At 43.1% G+C, this 22897-nt stretch overlaps 1 protein-coding gene across 4 annotated transcripts in view; it reads right to left on the reverse strand.

Moving 5' to 3' along the window:
- The window catches only part of sik3 (SIK family kinase 3), a 349943-nt gene that overhangs the window by 53767 nt on the left and 273279 nt on the right, over nt 1–22897 (reverse strand). For all 4 annotated transcript variants that reach the window (XM_085967854.1, XM_085967856.1, XM_085967853.1 and 1 more), the window contains 3 exons: nt 15182–15300; nt 8959–9069; nt 8460–8603 (listed from right to left, as the gene is read on the reverse strand). In XM_085967854.1, the coding sequence (XP_085823980.1) occupies nt 8460–8603; nt 8959–9069; nt 15182–15300 (374 nt within the window). The remainder of the gene's footprint in view (nt 1–8459; nt 8604–8958; nt 9070–15181; nt 15301–22897) is intronic.

Here is a 22897-nt window from a genome sequence, read left to right on the forward strand (position 1 = left end):
TGAGCGGGCGCTGCGGTTTTGCGCCGCCGCTAAATCTTGAGTGAAGTTCACAAGAGGCGCAGATCGCGCCACGCCCGGGCGCGAGCCACTTAGCGCCCCACTTCTCCTCCTCCTAAGGCGCTAGCGGCTGGCACTAACAACTGAATTTCTAGGCCTATAGATTTCCATGCAGATATCGGTGTCAACAAGGGATTTTTTTTTCATGGTACAATCATTGTTCAAAATATATCAGCACATACATAACAATTGGTCAAGGCTGAAAAAGATATGGTGTGCAGTCCCTGGCCAGTTTAGGAAACAATTACAATGTAGAGGGAAAGGGGAGGTAAGACTTTAAATGTTGATATTCAGACCTTGAAGAGAAAGGGTAAGAATAACACAAAAGGAGAAAATAATTCCAAGCCAAGGAAACAAACAGAACATAAGAACATAAGAAATGGGAGCAGGAGTCAGCCATTTGGCCCCTCGAGCCTGCTCCGCCATTCAATAAGATCATGGCTAATCTTCTACCTCAACTCCACTTTCCCGCACTATCCCCATATCCCTAGATTCCCTTAGTATCCAAAATTCTATCGATCTCGGTCTTGAATATACTCAACAACCCAGCCTCCACAGCCCTCTGGGGTAGAGAATTCAAAAGATTCACCACCCTCAGTGAAGAAATTTCTCCTCATCTCAGTCCTAAATGGCCAACCCCTTATCCTGAGACTGTGACCCCTGGTTCTAGACTCCCCAACCAGGGGAAACATCCTCCCAGCATCTGTCCTGTCAAGCCCCTTAAAAATGTTATACCTTTCAATGAGATCATCTCTCATTCTTCAAATACTTAGTAACTGAAGGACAATTTTTTTTTTTTTTTTTTTTTTTAAAAGGAAAGTATAATTAAGTATCTCAGTCTGAATGCTAGAACCAATCAGAATGAAATGCTCAAGTTAGTGGCATATACCCCAGAAGAAATTATGATGCTATAGGAGTTTCAAAAACATGGGAGTGAATTCAATATGTGGAGGTGAGGAATGCTGCAGTGGACAGAATTAATAAAAATTACAGGACAAAGTATGATGGGATGACAAGAGTATGTGCAGACATTAATACTGTTTTTTGACACTAAGGGAAGCAAGGGCTATGGGATAAGGTGGGAAAGTGGAGTTGAAGTAGATCAGCCATGATCTTACTGAATGGCGGAGCAGGCTCGAGGGGCCGTACAGCTTACTCCCGCTCCTATTTCTTATGTTTTAATAGATGTTTTCAATCAGCCCAATATAAACCGCGGATTCCTTGATGGAAATGAGATAACAGAATCAAAACTAGTGGGGGGTGGGGGGATTGCATTTATATCCTCAGAATGTCCCAAAGTCCTTCAGAGCCAATTAATTACTTTCAAAGTGCAGTCACTGTTGTTATGTAGGTAAACACTGCAGCCAATTTATGCACAACAAGGTCCTAATTCATCTGTTTTGCTGGCATTGGTTGTGGGATGAATGTTGGCCAGGACACTGAGAATGTCCTTCTCTTCAAAAAGTGTAATGGGATTTATTTTAATTCCACCCGAATAGGTGGACAGGGTCACAGTTTAACGTTTCATCTGAAAGACAGCATCGCTGACATTGCAGCACTCCTTTAGAACTGCACTGAAGTGTCAGACAGATTAAGTGCTAATATCCTAGAATGGGGCTTGAACCCAATACCTCCTGTCTCAGAGGTAAGTGTGCTACCACTGAGCCAAGGTGAATGTGGTAAAAGATTGTTCATTGTCTAATGTTTCAAGGATCCCATTAAGGGCAACTTGTTTCTTCAGCTGGTTCTTGTATGTGATCAGTGTACAATCCATAATAAGTAGTAGTGGAACTTCTAGTGACTAATGACCACAATATGACATTACAGTCATAATAGAGTCACAACAGCACAGAAGGAAGCCATTCGGCCCATCGAGTCCGTGCCGTCTGTGAAGATGTTCTGGCATCAGCACCAGTAAAGACAAAAGTATATGCTTTTAAAGTGGAACATTTCAAAGGAAATAAGAATAAACTAAAGTATCTGGGAAGTATCACTGAAATATATCTCAGTTGAGGAATAATGGAACACTTTTACAAATGCTGAATATCCAAAATAAGCATTTACTCAAGATCAAATAAAATTATATTTCAAAAAGAAAAACATTTATAAAACCTATAGGACAAAGGAGGCAGAGAATGATAGGAGGAGTATTTGGTAGAATATTTTCTAGAATAGGCTGAAAGAGATATTAGAGGTGCAAGGAGGAACCTATAGATGAGCATCGCTGAAGTTGGTAATGCTAAAATGTTCTTCCAGTATTAGAACTCAAAGGTAAAAGTGGTAGTAAGGACAAAATAGCTGAAATATTTAATTAATATTTTCTAGAAGTATTCACTAGAGCATAATTCTAACTTGTATTCAATTTCTGTATACATCTGATATCCCTGAAAATGTTGAATTCACCATATCTATGGCATAAGCTAGGGGCAATTAAGACTAAATATCCCCTGGACCAGGTAGTATATAAGTTGCGGTACAGAAGGAGACCAGGTGAGAAATTTTAGGTTACTGGCTATTATAGAGGAATCGCTGGATACTGGTGAGGACTCCACGGGACTGGAAGTAAGCAAACATCATACAGTAGCTAAATTTAAAAGGGCTATAAATCTGATCTAGACATCTACAGATATCAATAGTAGGTAAAATAATGGAATCTGCTCCAAGGAATTGGCTGCAGGAGCATTTGTATAGCAGGGATTCCTAATTATATTCAAACAAAGTCCACTTACCTCATTCATCAATCTTAAAAAAACTATTAAAATGTTTGAACACATAGCCAGTACAATAGAATGCAAGTCTGCCAAAGTTATACGAAGACTTTACAATGCACTGGTTAGACTACAATTAGAGTACAATACTTTAGTTTTGGTACCACACCACAAACAATCTACACATGCATTAGAAAAGGGCAACAAATGCAAAGAAGATAGAATATAAGGAAAGATGAAGCTCTACGGGCTAGAAAGAAGGTAGTTGAAGGGGGATCTCTTTGAAATGTATACGGTATTGAATTGCACACAAGATAAACCCATAATATTACTTCAAAGTAAGGCAGGAAAGGAGGGCAAGAGGGTATAAATGGAAATTTAAACTTAGCTTAAATTTAAAACGAATCAAGAAGAACTTCTTTACACAAAAAGTGATGAATGTTTTGAAGAGTTTGCTAGGCAGAGCAATAGAGACAAAACCACTGTAGTTGCTAAAAATATAGTTTGATGCTGTGATGGAAGAGTTAAGGTACTGAATGGATGAGCTTCAATGGATTCAATGGCCTTTTTTGGTCCCTAACATTTTTATGTTCTTGTAACGAAGTATAATGGTAGCTCAGGCAATGACCATCTGCTATTTTGGTAAAAGATATTTTTCACAGAGAAAAAATAATTGGTGTTGTGTCAGGGTCACTCACTACAAAAGGGAAATGATTACTGGCAATAAGCAACAGCTACACTTGATTTCGGAGGTGTGAAACTACAGGAAAACCTGTACGTTCTGATGTATGAAAGTGCACTTACTCTTTTGACGACACAAAACTAAGCCGTACAACCCAAGTATCGCTTCAACCAAACAGTTAAAAAGCATCTCAAATGCCACTGTTGAGAGCTGTAGCTCCCTCTCTTTAATAGAATTGGTTACTGTTCTCTTTGCTGACATTGTGTACAAGCTTTGATGTATGCCTGGTTTGTTGTACAATGTTTTTTTTGTCTAAAAATGAAGCAGGAACACAGAGTATTGTTGTGCTAACACGCTGTGCCATGGAACAGTACGACACGTAATTAGAGTGGTTGGTGCATAATTTGTTGTGAAGCGTAATTTCTTGCATTCTCTGCACTGCCACTGCTATCCATTCAGAATATGTACACAGTACCTCATTTTCCTATACTAAAAAGATTCAAGCTTGCATTGTGCACTTTAACATGTCAGATGTGGCTCCGATTTTAACTCCAGGTGGATTCCCCACTCAGGCCCGAGTTAAAATTACAGTCGGGTCTCAATGATGTCATCGGGCCACAACCTGCATATGTAAAGAAGGGTCTTTGACCTGAAACATTAACTCTGTTTCTCTCTCCACAGATGCTGCCTGGCCTGCTGTGTGTTTCCAGCATTTTCTGTTGTTAGTTCAGATTTCCAGCATCCGCAGTATTTTGCTATTGTATGTAAAGAAGGACCCTGTTGGCTCCAGGCACGCGTCCTTGCTGCCTGCTCAGGAGAGCAGGTTGAAATTGCAGATGCTGCGATCGTGGTGGCTTTCGGACAGGCAAGAGCCAGGGTGATTTTAACTGCCCACCCGCCAGGTTTCTGCTGAGTGAGTAGGGTTAAAATTGCCCCCACAGAGTTCAATTATTTCACAGCTCAGATGGCAGACAAGACCACTGCAGTTTATTGCCACAGCCTCATCACTTTTGTAGCCAGGATTCTGTCCTACTCAGGCACCAAATTTCTGATCTCAGCTGTGTCTTCATGAGGAAATACCCAGCACACGAGATTGTTCTCCACAGAGAAGGAGGAAAAATCCAAATCATCCTCTGCCATTGTTACACTTGGTGTCCTTTTCAAGAGCAGTATCAATACAAGACAGGGACAAAATTGCCTAGCCATCCTCTCATCTACATAATGGTATACAGGGAATTAAAGCATGAAAAAAATAGGAAGTAAAGCAAAGCAAAAATAAAGGCAACTAAATTAATTAACAACAGTTGATTGGGTTAGGTACCAATATTCATGTGCAAAAGTAACCATCATTATACTTTGAAAGCTAAAAATGCTCTCCAATACAAGGAAGCACACATCCAGATCAAAGCCAGGAGTGAGCTCCATTGCTTTCCAGCAGAGAGTTATTAGAGGTTGGGGAAATTACTCAAAGGATTAAAGTGTGTTTTTTTTTAATTGATATTGCACTGGTTAAGCACCTTGGGACGTTTTACTATTGTTAAATGCGTTCTATAAATGTAAGCTGTTGATGAGGATATAAATCTACAACTGCATTTATAAATAACCAGTGTAAACACCTGAAACAGCTCTCATAAGTAACCAATGTGAACATTTCTTCAAAACTTCTTTCCTTAATTATCAGAATTTACATTAAAAGAATATATTCCATGACAAACTGTTTGGCATTCGATGGAGTAACAGTTGCAGCACCTTTACTGAAGCTAGGCAAAGACAAGTTTCTACAACTAGCCTCAGACTGCTTTTTTCAAAATCATTGGTTCGAGAAGTGGGGGAGTGATATTCAGATAGAAACCTGCGATATATCAATGCCACTCTCCCCATTTCTCGTTTGCTGCCAGTCCTTATTAGGCGTTTAGAACCTCCTATATTTCAAGTGAGGTCGGTGGCTCGATCACCATAAGTGCCAAAGTAATCCTGTCAAACTGTCTTCTTTTCTCCACTTGACCCAGAGCATGAGCTGGAATAACTAATCCTGTGGGCGTATGGAGATCTAGATGTGCCACACGACAATTGCGGTGAATGCTCCATATCGTTTTCTGGGGCATTTGCCACAATAGCAAAAATAAAAATATTTTTCAAACTCCAAAGCATTTGTGCATTGTGGCAGAATGCACACAGTGTTTCCCAATAGACCCATTTTCAAAAAGAACTTGGTGTCTGAGGAACTGAAATCGCTAGGTTGAAATTCCCAGTGTTTCTAGCTTAAAAGAGGTGGCAAAAGAGCAATTTTTTGGAAGCCATTAACAGAATTCAGTACTTAAAAGATTAAAATGATCCGAGTGGCAGGCAGTGACTAGTGGGGTACCGCAGGGATCGGTCCTTGGACCCCAGCTATTCACAATATATATTAATGATCTGGACGAGGGAACTAGATGTAATATCTCCAAATTTGCAGACGACACAAAGCTGGGTGGGCGTGTGTGCTGTGAGGAGGATGCCGAGAAACTCCAGGATGATTTGGACAGGTTGGGTGATTGAGCAGAAGCATGGCAGATGCAATATAACGTGGATAAATGCGAGGTTATCCACTTTGGTGTCAAAAACAAGAAGGCAGATTATCTGAATGGCAATAGATTGGGAGAAGGGGAAGTGCAACGAGACCTGGGCGTCCTTGTGCACCAGTCGCTGAAAGTAAGCATGCAGGTGCAGCAGGCAGTTAAGAAGGCAAATGGTATGTTGGCCTTCGTAGCGAGAGGGTTTGAGTACAGGAACAAGGATGTCTTGCTGCAGTTGTACAGGGCCTTGGTGAGACCACACCTTGATTATTTTGTGCAGTTTTGGTCGCCTTATCTGAGGAAGGATGTTCTTGCCATGGAAGGAGTGCAGCGAAGATTCACCAGGCTGATACCTGGGATGGCAGGAATGACGTATGAGGAGAGATTGGGACGACTGGGCTTGTACTCGCTGGAGTTTAGAAGAATGAGAGGGGATCTCATCGAAACTTTTAAAATTCTAACCGGACTAGACAGACGAGATGCTGGAAGGATGTTCCCGATGGTCGGGGAGTCCAGAACCAGGGGTCACAGTCTAAGGATAAGGGGTAGGCCATTTAGGACAGAGATGAGGAGGAATTTCTTCACCCAGAGAGCGGTGAACCTGTGGAATTCTCTACCAAAGAAGGCAGTAGAGACCAATTCATTAAATATATTCAAGAAGGAGTTGGATATATTTCTTAAGGCTAAAGGGATCAAGGGATATGGGGAGAAGGCAGGAACAGGGTACTGAATTTGGATGATCAGCCATGATCTCATTGAATGGCGGAGCAGGCTCGAGGGGCCGAATGGCCTACTCCTGCTCCTATCTTCTATGTTGCTGTCTGAGCAAGCTACAACTATGCAAAAAGCGCTGCTGCATTTGCATGGCGACTGTCACCGTATTTTAAGTCATTGCACGGGTGAAGTGTGTTGTGATGATTCTAAGGTGCTATATAAATGTACGGATTTCTTTTTTTTGCATTCATCTGGGAGGCCTAATTAATCATAACTGAAAACCAAAGACGTATCCTGCTATCCCAGTGTCCGAAATGTGTCCCGTGTTTGTGCTCTGCATTTGTATTTCAGCTCCTGGTGAAGTCATTCCCATTTGTGGCGTGGAATGGAAGTCAAAGCAGGAGCAACAACATTCGCACATCTGGATAGGGATGATTTTGTGCACTGGGGGGGGCCATCACTTAAAAATCACAATTGTGACCCTAAGCCTCTGTTTGTGAGACTTCCCAGTGGTTGGGCGCAGGTTCATACAGGCCAGTAATGAGCCACACTCCTCACTCTCGCCTCGGAGTCAGAAGGTTGTGGGGGTTCAGGACCCGCTCCAGCGACCTGAGCAGGAGATCTAGGCTGATGCTCCAGTTGGATGTGTTGTTTTTTCGGATGGGACGTTGAACCGGGGCCCCGTCTGCCCCTCTCAGGTGGATGTGGAGGATCCCCGTGGGCGCTGTTTCGGGGAGGAGCAGGGGAGTTGTCCCCGGTGTCCTGGGGCCAATGTTTATCTCTCAATCAACATCCTTAAAAAAACAGATTCTCTGGTCATTGCTGTTTGTGGGAGCTTGCTGTGCGCAACTTGGCTGCTGTGTTTTATACGTTGCAGCGGTGGATCCACTTCGAAGGTGCTTCATTGGCTGTGGAGCGCTTTGGGACTTCCTGGGGCCGTGGGGGGCGCTATAGAAATGCATGTCTTTCTTTTTTTTCTTTAGACAATAGGGAGAAGAATAAAATGTTTTGTTCATTCTATTAACAGCCCAAACAGAATGATGGCCCACGATGACCAGCACTGACCATTGATGCTCGTCAGTACCATGGGAAGAAAGCACTTCTTGAGGTAGGTGTCTACATCATCGGCGGTACCAGCCCCACCTTGTTTATATACAGCACTGCCACCAGAGTCGGGGCTGCCTCTGGAAGCGCACCGCTGTAAGATAGATGTAGCAAGGATTTAATAATCCAAGGCAAAGCTAGACAAACACGAGGGAGAAAGGAATAGAAGGGTATGTTGCTGGGGTTGGATGAAGAAGGGTGGGAGGAGGCTGGTGTGGAGCTTAAACACCGGCACGGACCAGTTGGGCCGAATGGCCTGTTTCTGTGAAAGAAAGCTTCACCCAGGCAGTGGTGAACCTGTGGAATTCTCTACCACAGAAGGCAGTTGAGGCCAATTCATTAAATATATTTAAGAAGGAGTTAGATATATTTCTTAAGGCTAAAGGGATCAAGGGATATGGGGAGAAAGCAGGGACAGGGTACTGAATTTGGATGATCAGCCATGATCTCATTGAATGGCGGAGCAGGCTCGAGGGGCCGAATGGCCTACTCCTGCTCCTATCTTCTATGTTTCTATGTATTTCATGATGATTGTTCCGATAATGTTCAAATGGTATTTTCTAGAGGAAATATTTAGCAAAGATATATCACATTTACTAACATTAGCTCACAATTCTATGAAAATCGCTGGCACGTTACCTGGACATTTGCAGGTGACTGAAAGGGCATAGAGCGAGGCACACTAGGAGGTGCAGAGATGCGCAATGTCTTGTGCCGTTTTAGCTTGTCACACAGCAGGCTGTAAATTGCGCTAAAGTGATCATAGGCATCTGTCTTCAATGACTAGAAATAAAATTAAATCCACAGTCAAAACTGATCTGTACAGAAATTGGATTAGAAAGCAATACGGTTCGCCTGTTACTCAGAACCAGATCAATTTCTTAATATACATAACATTCAATGGCCTGGGTTTTCTGATCATGACACCGACGACATCCCATTCTTTTCAAACAGGTTCCTGTTGGCCTTACAATCAGAAAACCTTTGCTAATGCATACAGAGGAATTAAAAAACACACACCAAGAATTAACCAAAAATAGAGTTCATATTTAAAAAAACGGAAATAATTTCACATTTACACAATAGAGGACAGTAAATCTACCGCATATAAATGAAGATCGTAAGATTCTCGCAGTACCTGTAGTGTGCGTTCTCTTTCCAAACCCAACTCCGTCATGTACATGAGTACCTGCTCATTCAGCGGTTCAGTCTTGATTTCTACTTTGATTTGCTTAGATTCTGTTATTAACTGTGAAAAGCATAAAAAAATGTAAATTTGCCTTCAGCTTTAGAGCGTTTTGCAGTTTTATGTACTTCAACCTAAATAACTAAAACTGAAAACAAATATAACTGCATTAACTGGCAACTCCAGCTGTAGTATAAGATGCAGAGCAATAATGACTACTTTACATTGCATGTGCAGTCTGTTTGGAGAAGGAAGAATGGATGTGAACACTTAAATTGGATGAAAAATTTCAATCATCCAGATTCATATAATGACAGATTCACTCAATTTCACTGCAGATTTCTATTACGGAAGAAAGAACGAACTTGCATTTTACATAGCACCTTTCACCTCCTCAGGACTTAAAAGCGCTCCACAGCCAATTAATTATTTTGAAATGCAGTCACTGTTGTCATGTAAGCAAATATAGCAGCTAATGAGATAAACGACCAGTTCATTATAGTGTCAGACTTAGGTCAATAGTAGCATTCTCATCTCTGAATCAGAAGATTGTGGGTTCAATCTCCAGTGGATAGGAAGGACCGATTTCCCTTAGCAGAGAGGTCTACAACCAGGGGGCATAGATTTAAAGTAACTGGTAGGAGGTTTAGAGGGGATTTTGCAGGGAAATGTCTTCACCCAGAGGATGGTGGGGGTCTGGAACTCGCTGCCTGAAAGGGTGGTAGAGGCAGAAACCCTCACCACATTTAAAAAGTGCTTGGATGTGCACTTGAAGTGCCGTAACCTACCGGGCTATGGACCAAGAGCTGGAAAGTGGGATTAGGGTGGATAGCTCTTTGTCGGCCGGTGCGGACACGATGGGCCGAAATGGCCTCTTCCCGTGCTGTAAATTTCTATGATTCTATGATTCCAGAGATTTGAGCATATAATCTAGGCTGATACTTCAATGCACTACTGCATGCTGGAGATGCTGCCTTTCAGATGAGATGTTAAGCCAAAGCACTGTCTGCCCTCTCACGTGGATGCAAGCGATCCCACAGCATTTTCTGAAGAAGACCAGGAAAGTTCTCCCAGTGTCCTGGTGAACATTGATCACTCAACCAACACCACTAAAAATTATCTGTCATTTATCGCATTGCTATTTGTTGTTCCTTGCTATGTGCAAATTGACTGCTGTGTTTCCCTATATAACAGTGGCTTTACTTCAAGTACTTGATTGGCTACGAAGCACTTTGGGGTGTCCTGAGGTCATGAAAGACACTATATAAATGCAAGATTTTTCTTCTTTTAAATTTGTTTTTGGTGGTGTTGGTTGAATGATAAATGTTGCCCAGGACACTGGGAGACCTCCCATACTCTTCGATCTTTTACATTGATCAGAACAGCAGACGGGGCCTCGGTTTAATGTCTCCTCTGAAAGACGGCACCTCCAACAATGCAGCACTCCCTCAGCATTGTACTGGAGTGTCAGCCTTGACTTTACTCAAGTACTTGGAACTGGGTTTGAATTCATGACTTTCTGACTTAAGAGGGGAAGGTGCTTGCAGTGAGCTAAACTGACACAAAGGACTTTGGTTGTTTCTAGCCCATTTAGTCACAATGTAAACACATTATTGCTACTAGCTCATTCTCTACTGTTTGCATATTGCTTAACAGTCTTGCTTTCATGAGTTTGCATCCAATCTTCCATATAGAACAACAACTTGCATTTACATAGTGGGCTAGAAATTCCGTATCGCTCCATTTGGGGCGGTAAATTTTCAAAAGTTGAAAAAGTAGTGCCAGGCGCTAATCCTTCTCTCCTGGGAACTTTGGCTTTAGTGCTCCAAGAGGGAAGCGGAGCGCTAAATCAAGCACTACCACTTCTCTTGGGGGCACTAAAGTGTGCGAGAGGAGCGGCAGAGCACTGACGAATGTTCAGTGCTGCCGGCATCAGAGGCTCCTTCCCTCGCCTAAAGGGAAGGGCCAATAATGGGATGCAAGATTCTTCCTCGTATTTCTGTGGGGCCACGGGACCTGCACGACTTGCATTACAGCCCCAAGCACTCTAAGAGAGTGGAGGGCTGAGTAATCGCACATCAATCAGATGTGAAAAACATTCAGCAGGCACCAGACTGGTGCAAAGAATAAAGTTTACCCTACCTGACCACCACTACCTTTAAATATCGCTCCCAAAGCGGCCAGCCGAGGTGACAGCACCTCCTACTGCTGCCGTTGTTGATGCCCAGAGATGCAGCAGGGGGCAGGAGCGAATATCAAATCTAGGGCGGTAACGGGCACTGCGCACCTGATGGCGTCACGATCTACGGGGCGCAACAGAGTGAGGCAGTAAGTGTTAGCGCCAGCGCAAAACCGCCAGAGAAGTTCGCGTGCGTCGGTCAATTCGCCGCGCCCGGTCGGTGTCCCCTTAGTGCCCCGTTACCGCCCGGTGAATTTCTCCCACAGTGTCTTTAACATACAAAAACATTCCAAGGTGCTTCACAGAAGCGAAATTAGATAAAAATCAACAGAGAGCTAAAGAAGGGCATATTCAGAAGGTAACTAAAACTAAGCTTGGTCAAAGGGGTGGGTATTAAGGAGGGGGAGGGAGAGGTGGAGAGGTTTAGGATGGGAATTCCAGAGCTTAGGGCCTAAAGAGCTGAAGGCAAGGCTGCGAAGGGATTGTGGGATGCACAATAAGCCAAACTTGGGAGTCACGTAGAGCTCTCAGATGGTTGTAAGGCTGGAAAAGGTTATAAAGATAGGAAGGGGCGAGACCATGAAGTTATTTCAGCACAAGGATGAGAATCTTACATTTGAGACATTAGGCGGCCGGGAACCAATATAGGTCAGCAAGCACAGGGGGTGATAGATGAGTGGGACTTGGTGTGGGATTGGATATCGGCAGCAGAGTTTTGGATGAACTGAAGGTTATAGAGGATGGGAGGCCACCACGAGAACACTGGAAGAGCAGAGTCTGGAGGTGACAAACACATGGATGAGGGTTTCAGCAGCAGATGGGCTGAAGCAGGGGCAGAGGATGGGTGATGTTCCGGAGGTAATGGAGAGGATACGGGGTCGGATTCTCAGCTCTGGGCCAAATAGGACGCCGAGGTTGCGAACAGTGCGGTTCAAACCTGAGACAGTGGCAGGGGAGGAAGATGAAATCAGTGGCAAGAGTTTGGCGTTTGTAGCGCAGGCCGAAGACAATGGCTTCAGTCATCCCAATATGTAACTGAAGTAAATTGCAGCTCATCCAGCAATGGATGTCTGACAGCACAGAGTAAGTGGAGGAGTCAAGAGAGGAGAAATTATAAATTTTTATATTTTCTTGATTTCCAAGTACAGGAAACTTTGTGCTATCCGGCAATCTGGAGCCACCGGCAAAAATCAGCAGCCGTTTTTTATTCTTTTTGTTTTTTGTTTTTGCTTTGTTTGAACAGTCAAGCTGTGCAAGGTCTGTAGCTATAGCAACAGCTTCAGCTACAGAGCTTTAGGGCCACACCCGAGTGTTTAGAAGCTGTTGCTAAGCAACAGTGTTTGTTGTCAAATACGGAGATAAGAATCTCCGTATCTCTCAACATTAACTCTGGAGAGTACGGCACTTTTTAGGCAACGGCAGCAGCTCGGTCCCGTGGGTGCCGGATAACACAAAGTTTCCTGTAGCTGGTTATATCAATTACAGGAAACTCTTTTTTATCCGGCACTGACGGGACCGGCGTGGTGCCGGTTTATCAAAAAGTCCGGATTACAGAGAGTTATAGTTAAAAGGTACGAGAGCTCCGTACACAGTAACAAATCCAGGCTTCCCTGTTGCTTAGCAACAGCTGCAAGAAGCCCGACCACAGACCAAGCGTCCCTGTTGCTTAGCAACAAGTGCAGAAACCCCCGATTACACAGCCAAGAATCAAGAAACGGCCACTAATATGAAGAAAAACTTAACTGAACCTACTCCTGAATTTTGCCGGTTAACCGAGATTTCCGGTTGTTTGGGTGCCGGTAAATCGAGAGTTTCCTGTACATGGATTTTATTTTGGGCATTTTGCTTTATTTTCTTAACAAGTTTAGATTATTCTCAAGTGTTACTCTTTCGATTTTTAATTTCATCCTACTATTTATAGTTTACCTTCTCCTTCTTCTTAGGCAGTCCCTCAGAACCGAGGATGACTTAATAGTTTACCTATCTTCATCTTGTACATATCATTTCATATTTCTGATTATCCTGCTAGAATTTTGCTTTCTTACAAACCCTCTGCTTTGTCGTGTTCCTTCCAGCTGCTGTCTTGATGGCTACATTTGTGTTATTCAGATACTCCTTTTACTGCTACAACAGCAAAATACTGCGGATCCTTTTACTACATTGTGAACTCTAGCAGTGGTCTGAGTCACTCAGATTTTTTTGGTATTTTAGTACATCTCAACTTCTTTACTAATACTTCATACTCTTGTAAATATTTCTCTGGGGACTTTGTTCATTCCCATCAGATAGGCAGATTGCATATTTCAAGGACTGAATGTCATTCCCCCGCCTCATCAGCAAAAAAATCAGCTCGTTTTTGATCCACCGTCCAGTGAATTGCTCAACTTTAGAAACATGTAGATCAGTCCTAAATGCCACACCAACTGCACCCCGATTTGATAGTCAACATCCTCCTTTTTCTCTCCATGTATCTTAGCAGCTGATTTTAAGTTATCACTTTGTGGGATCAAGTTTTACATGAGACTTCTGTAAGCATCAATATGATGATGATGGCTTGTCCATTGCTGTTGATAATGACAGCTTATGATTCATTTCCAATTTCATACAGGTTGTGGGTTCTCATGACTGTAAATTGCGATTTTCACGAGGAATGTTTTCTCACACCTAGGGTATCGGATGTCAGATTGACCTGAGGGCTGATCCTTCCTTGATTTAATTTAGGCTCTATTTTCTCCGGCTAGCTGAATATGATTTGCTTCAAACTTTGTTGTGCCATCGTGAATCATCTTTTTCCACTATTTCCTACTCACAAAGATCATGTTCCCCTGTGTCAGTTGAGGTGCTATATTTTCTTTGACTGGTCCACCACGAGAGCGTTTAGCAAGCTTCAGCTCACCGTAGAATGCCTTCTTAGGTAGTCTAGTATCGGGCATTCAGACTAGGTTACCAGCCAGATCATTAAATCATTAGAAAACCCATAGCATTTCAGGTTATATTTCCAGCCTGTTTCTTTTAAAGTAATGTACTAACACAATGATCAAGTCCCAGCTTGTTCAGATTACATTTTTCCGTCAATAATATGGCTATTGACCAATCATAAAGATCAGAGACATATTTCAATTTTGGATCGGATATTGAAACTTAGGTTTTGTTATCAAACTGATTTTCTTTTTCTTACCATTTTTCTCCCTCCCCACTTCTCTTGAAGGCACTGACTCCATGATAGGTTACAGTTCCACGGGTACCGGTTATCCTCCAGTGTCTTGCCAAGCAGCCAATAGTCATACAAAGTCTTAATTGTCATGAATCTTATCATTCATGAAGAAATGACTCATGAAATAACACTGGGCGGCCAGCTGGTGGCGCCGTCCAAGGAGTATAAATACTCGGGCGTGGGCCCAGCTTGCCCAGGACGTTTCTGTAACCAGGAACTAGTGATTGTAACTAGAAATCTCATGGTTTTGAAACAGTTGATTAAAGCCTTGTTTTATACTCAACCAAGTGCTTAGTGAGTTTTCTTATGTCATTAATGATAAGTGCTGGCAAGCTACTCAATCATGTGGGGGCATTACAGCCAAGCCTAATGATATCCTCACCTGACTTTCACAAGTCACACTACCCGCGATCAGGAGCAGAAACCCTAAGTGCATTTTCCCACCTTAACCTAGGAATTCTGATGCCAACTGTAAGTGCAGTCCCATCCTCAATTGTAATGAATTGGTTCAGTATTGACTGAGCCACTATATAGTTTGCCTAATAAGTGGTGTTTCACTTTGAGACAAAGAAATTCAATTAAATGTCCAGCTTGCTTGCTGGAAGAATATATCTTATCATACAATAACTCAGCACTACAGTCAAGGAATAATCCATGACCTAGCTCTTCCCTTTTCTTTTCAACCAGAGGGTTTATAAAGGTGAACAGTTTTTTTGGTGGGAGAGAAGAGAGGATGAATCAATGAAAAAAAGGAGAATTTTTGTGGTATTGTAATGTCTCACCCTGTCAAACTCTGGATCAGGATCACCTATTTTCATCCATTTATGTTTGCAGATCTGTTCCACAGATAAACGTTTGCTTGGGTCTAGCACAAGCATATGTCGAATCAAGTGCTCACATTCTGAAAGGAAACAAGTGTAATTAGTAAACACACCTATACATTTAGCTTTGGTTATTTTGTGGATCAAAATCAAAATGTTCAAAAATGTAGTGTTACTGCAGTATAGAAATGAATACATAAAATATATTGTAAATAAAAATGGTGCATTAAATGCCAGTTATAAGCACGTGTGTGGGAAATTGCCTTTTCCACATGTTCACTTCCTTTATTATGAAAAAACTGTTGTTGTATGAAACAGTTTAGACCAGGATTGCTCTACAATTGCCTACACTGTAAGCAATCTATTATTGGATGCAATTACTCTAAACAAAAGCAGTAAGAATTTCATTTGCATGTTCTTAACCAAGTCCAATGCCCATTTGTGATGATAGTTGATCAAATTTTACATAAACAGTTGAATTCTAGCTATTGCTACTCAGGAAATTTGGCTTCTATTACTGTCGTGCAACAGAGTCAGCTCTGTACCTCATTAGGCTGGATCATGGTGCCTCAGTGTGGGCTCATCAATCACATGAACACAAGCAAACCGAGTAGATTCATCGAATTTACAATACAGCAAAGCTACGTTTTTAGATACTAAATACTTATACAGCATGCAGGGACAGGTTTTCTTTGTGGGGGGGGGGGGCGGAGAATCTGAACAAATGCAGAGAGATTACATGGTGGGTAGTATATTGGCATGCAATATCTAGTATTAGAAATGAAGCTGTATATGAAAAGAGGAGGAAGGAAGAAGGAAATTCAGTTGCAAGCTTCCATTTTACACTGGCATTGGTCTATTCATCCCCAAGTCGCAAGAACATAATGCCTACCCATTAAAATGGCTCTGGGATACACAGGCACCAACCTGTAACCCACAACTCAGTGGTAAATGGATGTCAAATTATGCCACATTTCAAGATGAATTTTACCTTTGAATTTATGCCATAGTCATATAATGATTTAATGGCTTGAGTTCTTGGCATGTATAGGAAATCCTACTGCCAAACAGGATCAAAGGTATACAAATAATTTTCTAACTATGCTAACTATTATTGTTTTGGATCTCGACTGCATGACCTATCTCTAAAACACTGTCTTGTTCCATTTACTCCCCCTGCCTCCTGCAGAATTTCAGTTAGCTTTTTTTTAGTTCAAAGGCATACTTCAAGGCTGAAGTCTGCGTGGGAAAAAGTTAGTGAAACTGCTTTTCATTTGCGCTTGTACCAATTGATTCACTAATCATGAAAGCACGTCAAATGGAATTTCCTGTTTTTGGAAAAAATACACTTACAATGCTCAGGTTTAAGTGGTACAGTGAGTGAGCACACTGCCTTCTTACCTCTAGGATCTGTGTTTGAATCCAGCCCAGAGTGATAGGATGAATATCCCCTCTCACTGTTAGCTAGAAGGGTCCTATATGAAATGAGATTGGGCAGTTTCAAGCCAGTTCATAATGGACAACTGGGCACAATCACTTCCTACTAGATATATCTATACACACAATTACAGGGCTGCTTGTTGCTTTACTTGTTTAGCTTTGTTAAGAACTGCATATATTTGATTTGTGTTACTTATTACACAATAAAACACAGACTACCAGATATATTAAAATGTAATTAATTTTATTCAATGTTTTGAGTGCATGTGGTCTAAGTATTCAATGGGTTTACCAGTTGCTTTATTAACTTATGTGTAAGTGCTCCTCTAGCTGAGGGAGTAGCAGTGGTAGGTAGCTGCTTAATCAACTGGAGAGCTCCATAGGATACAGAAGGTCCCTTCTGACTAATCCTGATGAACTTACACCAGAGTCAGAAATCTGAAGCTGAATTCACTGTGGGCTCATTGCATCTCGAGGCAAAGCCTGCAGTCACTTACACAGGGCTATTTTATAGCAATGAATGGCATAATTGGCAACTGGCTGCTCCTGTGCATAGCATTATTAGTGGGCATTAATATGTGCAAGCAAAGGTACTGGGCATCCATCAGATCACTGAATCCCTCTCTCATAGTTATCTGTAATCATTTTCCAAGTAAGCTGAAACCAGCAAGTGGAAAACAGATCAATTAAGGTCAGAAACAACCCAGGATGAGCTATCAGCACATCAAACATTCGCCCTCCGCCTGCTGGCCCTTCATCAACCCCCCAACTCATCTCATTATCATCATTGGGAGAAGACTAACTTCACTCACTCCAGCAGGAAAGCATGGGCCCGGCTCCATCAACCTGGCAGGGCAAACCCCGCCTATAAACACAGGACAACCATCAGAGCGGAGGTCATTGCATCCCACTTGACACAAACATCAAAGGCTCCGGTGGACAAAGAATCTCGACGCCAGGTGAAGCAGCAGCTTTCGACAAACTTGATGGCGACACCACAATCGTCAACTATATCTGATCCGTTCCCCTTGGACGAACTAAATGCAGCCCTGTCGACAACCAAATCTGGAAAAGCTGCTGGTCCAGATGGTGTCTGCCCAGAATTCCTAAAAGCACTGGGACCCAAAGCGAAGAGATGGTTGACCTCCTTCTTCTTTGAGGTACTAGCAACTGGTAAAATTCCACCTAATTGGAGGGAGACTAAAATAATTGCCCTCCTGAAGCAGGGGAAGAATGCTTGTGAAGCCTCCAGCTACCGCCCGATCTCCTTACTTTGCACTTGTTATAAAGGGCTACTACTCCACAGACTAGCCCCCATCATTGAGCCAACCATTCCTAAGGAGAAAGTGGGCTTTCGGAGCGGCCATAACTACTGCGACCAAGTGGTAGCTTTAACAATGCACATTGAAGCAGGCTTCCAGCGCCAGCTCAAGACTGCCGTAGCACTCGTGGACCAGTCAGCGGCGTATGACACAGTATGGAAGCATGGAATGCTTTTCAAGCTCTCCACCATTTTACCCTGCAGAACAACAATCCATCTTCTCAACTCCATGCTTAGCAATCGACGCTTCCGTGTACACTCTGGCACCCAGAAGAGCAGATACAGGACATTGAACAATGGACTCCCACAGGGTTCTGTCCTGGCACCCATGTTATTCAACGTTTACACCAGTGACCTGCCCGAAACAAAGTCCCGCAAGCTCGTATATGCTGATGACATTGCCTTGGCCACGCAAAACATGAATCTGTCAATCACCGAAGAGACCCTGACCAGTGATTTACAGAGGATGGAGGCCTACTTCCGCTGATGGCGACTTCGGCCAAACCCGCAAAAGACCGTCACCTCAACATTCCACCTCAACACCCATCAAGCAAACCAAGCTTTGAAAGTCTCCTTCGCCGGCGCAGAGGTAAACCATGCCAAAAAAACTCCTATTTAGGAGTCACGCTTGATCGCACCCTGTCGTATAGACAACATCTCCAGAACCTTGGGAAGAAACTCAAGAGTAGGGTCAACTTGATCCAGAAACTGGCCGGATCCACATGGGGAGCAAACGCTCAAACCCTCCGTACGGCAGCACTCGCCCTGGTGTACTCTACAGCGGAGTACTGCTCTCCGGCATTGTTATCAAGTCCGCATGTCAAATCCGTTGATGTACAGCTGAATTCTACTATGAGAATTGTCACCGGTACACTTTTATCGACCCCAACACCGTGGCTGCCTGTGCTTGCAAACATCGCCCCACCACACCTACGCCGCGAATATGCAGTCTCCAGAGAATACAATCGCTACACCAGCAAAGACATGCTGATCCAGGCCGACTTGACCAATCCACCACCAACCCATCTCAAATCTAGAAGGCCATTCTGGACCGTCGCCGAAGCCCTTCAGCGATCTCCCCTCAGCCTTGATGACCGATGGTGAAATGCTTGGAAGAACTGCGACATACGGAATGGATTCCTTATAGAGGACCCCACAGTATAACCTGAAGGATCAAACCTTCTTCGCAAACAGTGGACAACCATCAACTACCTCAGAACCGGTCATGGTAGATGCTGCCACCTCTCTATCGGTGGAAGATTAAAGCATCCCCATCATGCGACTGTGGAGCTCCTAATCAGACCCTGGAGCACATCATTGAGCACTGCCCTCAGAGGAAATTCACAGGCAGCCTACAAGATATCCACGTTGTTACACCGGAAGCTTTGGCCTGGATATCCAACTTAGATGTTGACATTTGATTTGCTTTGCTACTACAGTACTATATGAAAGAAGAAGATTATCATCACTGCCCTCAGTTTCCTCATCTCTATCACTATGTATTTATATTGCTGTTTAATGCAAGTGTGTATGGTGACACTTGGTGCTCCGATGACTGGTGCTCTTTAGGTGCACAGTGAAGACGACTTGATTCTGCGAAGAGGGCAAATGGGACATTATGAATATAAAATATATTTTTCCATTTGGGTATTGTACTGTCATTACATAAACTATTAAGAACTTATGAATAGTGCAAATGGACATGTTAAATGTAGCATATAGTACAGATTTTACATTGCATGATTATGATACAAACCAGTTGGTCTGCACATCCCTACAACTTTCTGCTGGCCAACATCTTTGAGAACATACCCTCCCCCCGCAATTAATTCTACAATTTCAATTAAAGGTTTCTCCTGATAGAGTCCAGGCTCTCCTATTATATGAAATGTTGCCTTTAAACACAAAAGCAGTGTTAATTGAGGCACGGTAATTTGGAGCATGGAAATTCCTTCCTGCGGTACACTCTTTGCCATCCGGGCATGTGGAACGTAATTTGCAGTAGTCTGCTATTTTCCTTGCTACATCCTGACCATTTTAAAACGCTAGCACAGCATTTTAACACATATCTACCTCCTACTTAACTACAGCTCCAGAAGTCCTGCGTTGCTACTTTGCAGTGATATCGTTGTCATACCTTGGTTCTCTTTTTCCAAGTGGTGAAACTTCGTCCTGACCTCCTTCCAGGTCCTCACAGTAATCGACCCCGGGTTCCCATGGTCTGTGATATAACGCTACACAGTTTGCCTCCTGAGCATGTTTGTAGGCCAACCTTCAGGCCCAAAAAGGTTTCGCCATTGTGCAAAAAAAAGACCTGAAGGGCCTGGTCAGTGAAATGGTCTTTAATTTGCTGCAAACTATTTCACCAAACTTTGCAGCTCACACAAAAAATAGGAAGCATGAGGACCGTAAGTGACTTCAGAAGACACAGACAGATTAGTAGATTGGGCAGATAGATGTTAGATAAAATTTAATGCAGATAAGTGTGAAGTGATATATTTTGGGAGGAAAAATAAGGAGAAACACACATTAACGAATAAAACTTTAAATAGAATAAAAAAGCAGAGACACTTAGGGGTTCAGATGTACAAACCTTTAAAGTCGGAGGACAAGTTGATAAAGATTGTAAGAAAAAACCTCAAAACTAGATTTTATAAATAGGAGCATAAAGTGCAAAAGCAGAGGTAATGTTAGCCCTGCACAAAATGTTGGTTAGGCCCCAGTTAGAATATTGTGCTTGGGTGTGCTACTTTAGAAAGAATGTCAAGGTCTGGAGATAGCACAAAAGACATTTACTAAAATAACACCAGGGATAAGAGCATTTAGTTATGAGGAAAGACTAGACAAACTAGGGCTGTTTTCACTAGCACCGAGAAGGATAAGAGGTGAGCTGATAAAGGTGTTCAAAATTATGAGGGGTTTTCATAAGGTAAATAGGGGAGAACTATTTCCAGTGGCCAGAGTCAGTTAGTGAAGGGCATAAATTAAATATCAAAAGAACAAAGGCAGAGGTTAGGAGAATTTCTTTATGTAGAGGGTTGTTAGGACATGGAATGCCGACCAGAAACAGCGGTGAAAGCAGAATCCATGATAGCTTTTAAAAGGGAAGTAGATAAATATTTAACAAAAAAATTAAAAGAGTAAGTGGATAACTTTTTCCAGAGAGCCAGTGCAGGCATGATGGGTTGAATTGCCTCCATCTGTGCTATAAAATTTTATGATTCTGTAACACTGTATTTCAAGTACAAAAACAAGGATAGATTGGAATTGGGCAGATTTTAGAAAGATGAGGAGTGACCCAGCTAAAACCAGGTGGAAAGAGAAATTGCCACACAGGATTGTAGATTAACAATGGGAAAGGAGATTGCAAAGCTGCAGAATAATTATATACCATTATAAAAGGAGACTACTGTTCAGGATGCTGTGGATAAATAAAGAGGTTAGAAACTAACTAAAATTGAAGAAGCGGACATGAGAATAAAATAAAATAAGGAGGTCAAGAGAGGGATAAGGAAAGCAAATGAGTACGAGGAAAGAAGCTCAAACAATATTACAAAGAACAGTAAAGAATTCTACAAATGTATAAGAAAGGAATTGTTAAATGTGAGGTGGGAGAAGAAAACAGTGAGTTAGTGGAGAATAAGTGGACATTTGCAGGCATACTTAACAAGTACAGGTAGACTATCCTTTATCCGAAAACCTCGGGACCAGCCGAGTTTCGGATAAAGGAGAATTTCGGATTTCGGAAGGTGGGTCGGCGGGGGTCCGCGGGGGGGGGTCGGCGGGGGGTCGTGCGCACGACTTACGCTGACGCTCAGCGTAAGTCAGTCGGGGTCGGCGGGGGTCGGGGCCGGCGGGGTACGCGGGGGGGGGTCGGCGGTTGGTGGGGTCCGCGGGGGGGTCGGCGGTTGTCGGGGCCGGCGGGGTCCGCGGGGGGGTCGGCGGTTGTCGGGGCTGGCGGGGTCCGCGGGGGGGTCGGCGGTTGTCGGGGCCGGCGGGGTCCGCGGGGGGGTCGGCGGTTGTCGGGGCTGGCGGGGGGGTCGGCGGGGGGTCGTGCGCACGACTTACCCTTTATCCGAACTTCCGCAACCGGAACCCTCTTAAAACCTTCGGTTTTTAGAGGGTTTCGGTTTTCGGAAGTCCGGATAAAGGGTAGTCTACCTGTATTTTGTATCAGTGTTTACAAAAGTGTAGGATATTGAGTTAATGTAATACCCTTTTTAAAAAAGGGAGACAGAGCTAAACTGGGTAATTACAGGCCAGTTAATTTAACATCTGTTGTAGGGAAATGTTGGTATCTTTAATTAACAATGAAATGACTAAATATGTAGATGAGAAGAAAACCATCAGAAGCAGGCAACATGGATTTCAAAAAAGATTATACTTGACAAACCAGATGTTTGAGAAGATACCAGATATGGAGTGGATGGCTTTTCAGAAAGCTTTTGACAAGGTGCCACATAGACTTTGAGAGATTTAGGGGTATGAAATTAAAGGAAAGGTAGCAAATTGGATTAAAAACTGGTTGGGACGGAGGAAACAGAGAGTAGGGGGTCGATTTTCATTAAGCTGTCAGGAAGGAGGCGGGACTACAACTTTCAGGTTTTAGTCCCGCCTACATTGACGTCCGGCCAATCAACGCGATTTTCCCTTGATTGACCTTGTTGAGCCCGCCCAGCGGGCTCAGCAGGCCAATTAAGGGCCACCCGGCAACAGGTGACGTCACAGACTGAAATTTCATCTGTCAAGAGATGAAATATCAGTGTTTCACAGCTGTTTGAAGCTGTCAACACTGACAGTCTGACTTCTAACCTGAGTCCTTCTACACAGACTCAGTTAGAACTCTCACCGGCAATGAAAGCTGAAGGCTGTCACTCTTGACAGCTCGCAGCCATTTTGTTTTCAGTGCCGGCTGA

The sequence above is a fragment of the Somniosus microcephalus genome, chromosome 26 (assembly GCF_052327205.1).
Source record: "Somniosus microcephalus isolate GS21.2 chromosome 26, FLI_Smic_1.0, whole genome shotgun sequence".
Taxonomy (NCBI): Eukaryota; Metazoa; Chordata; class Chondrichthyes; order Squaliformes; family Somniosidae; genus Somniosus; species Somniosus microcephalus.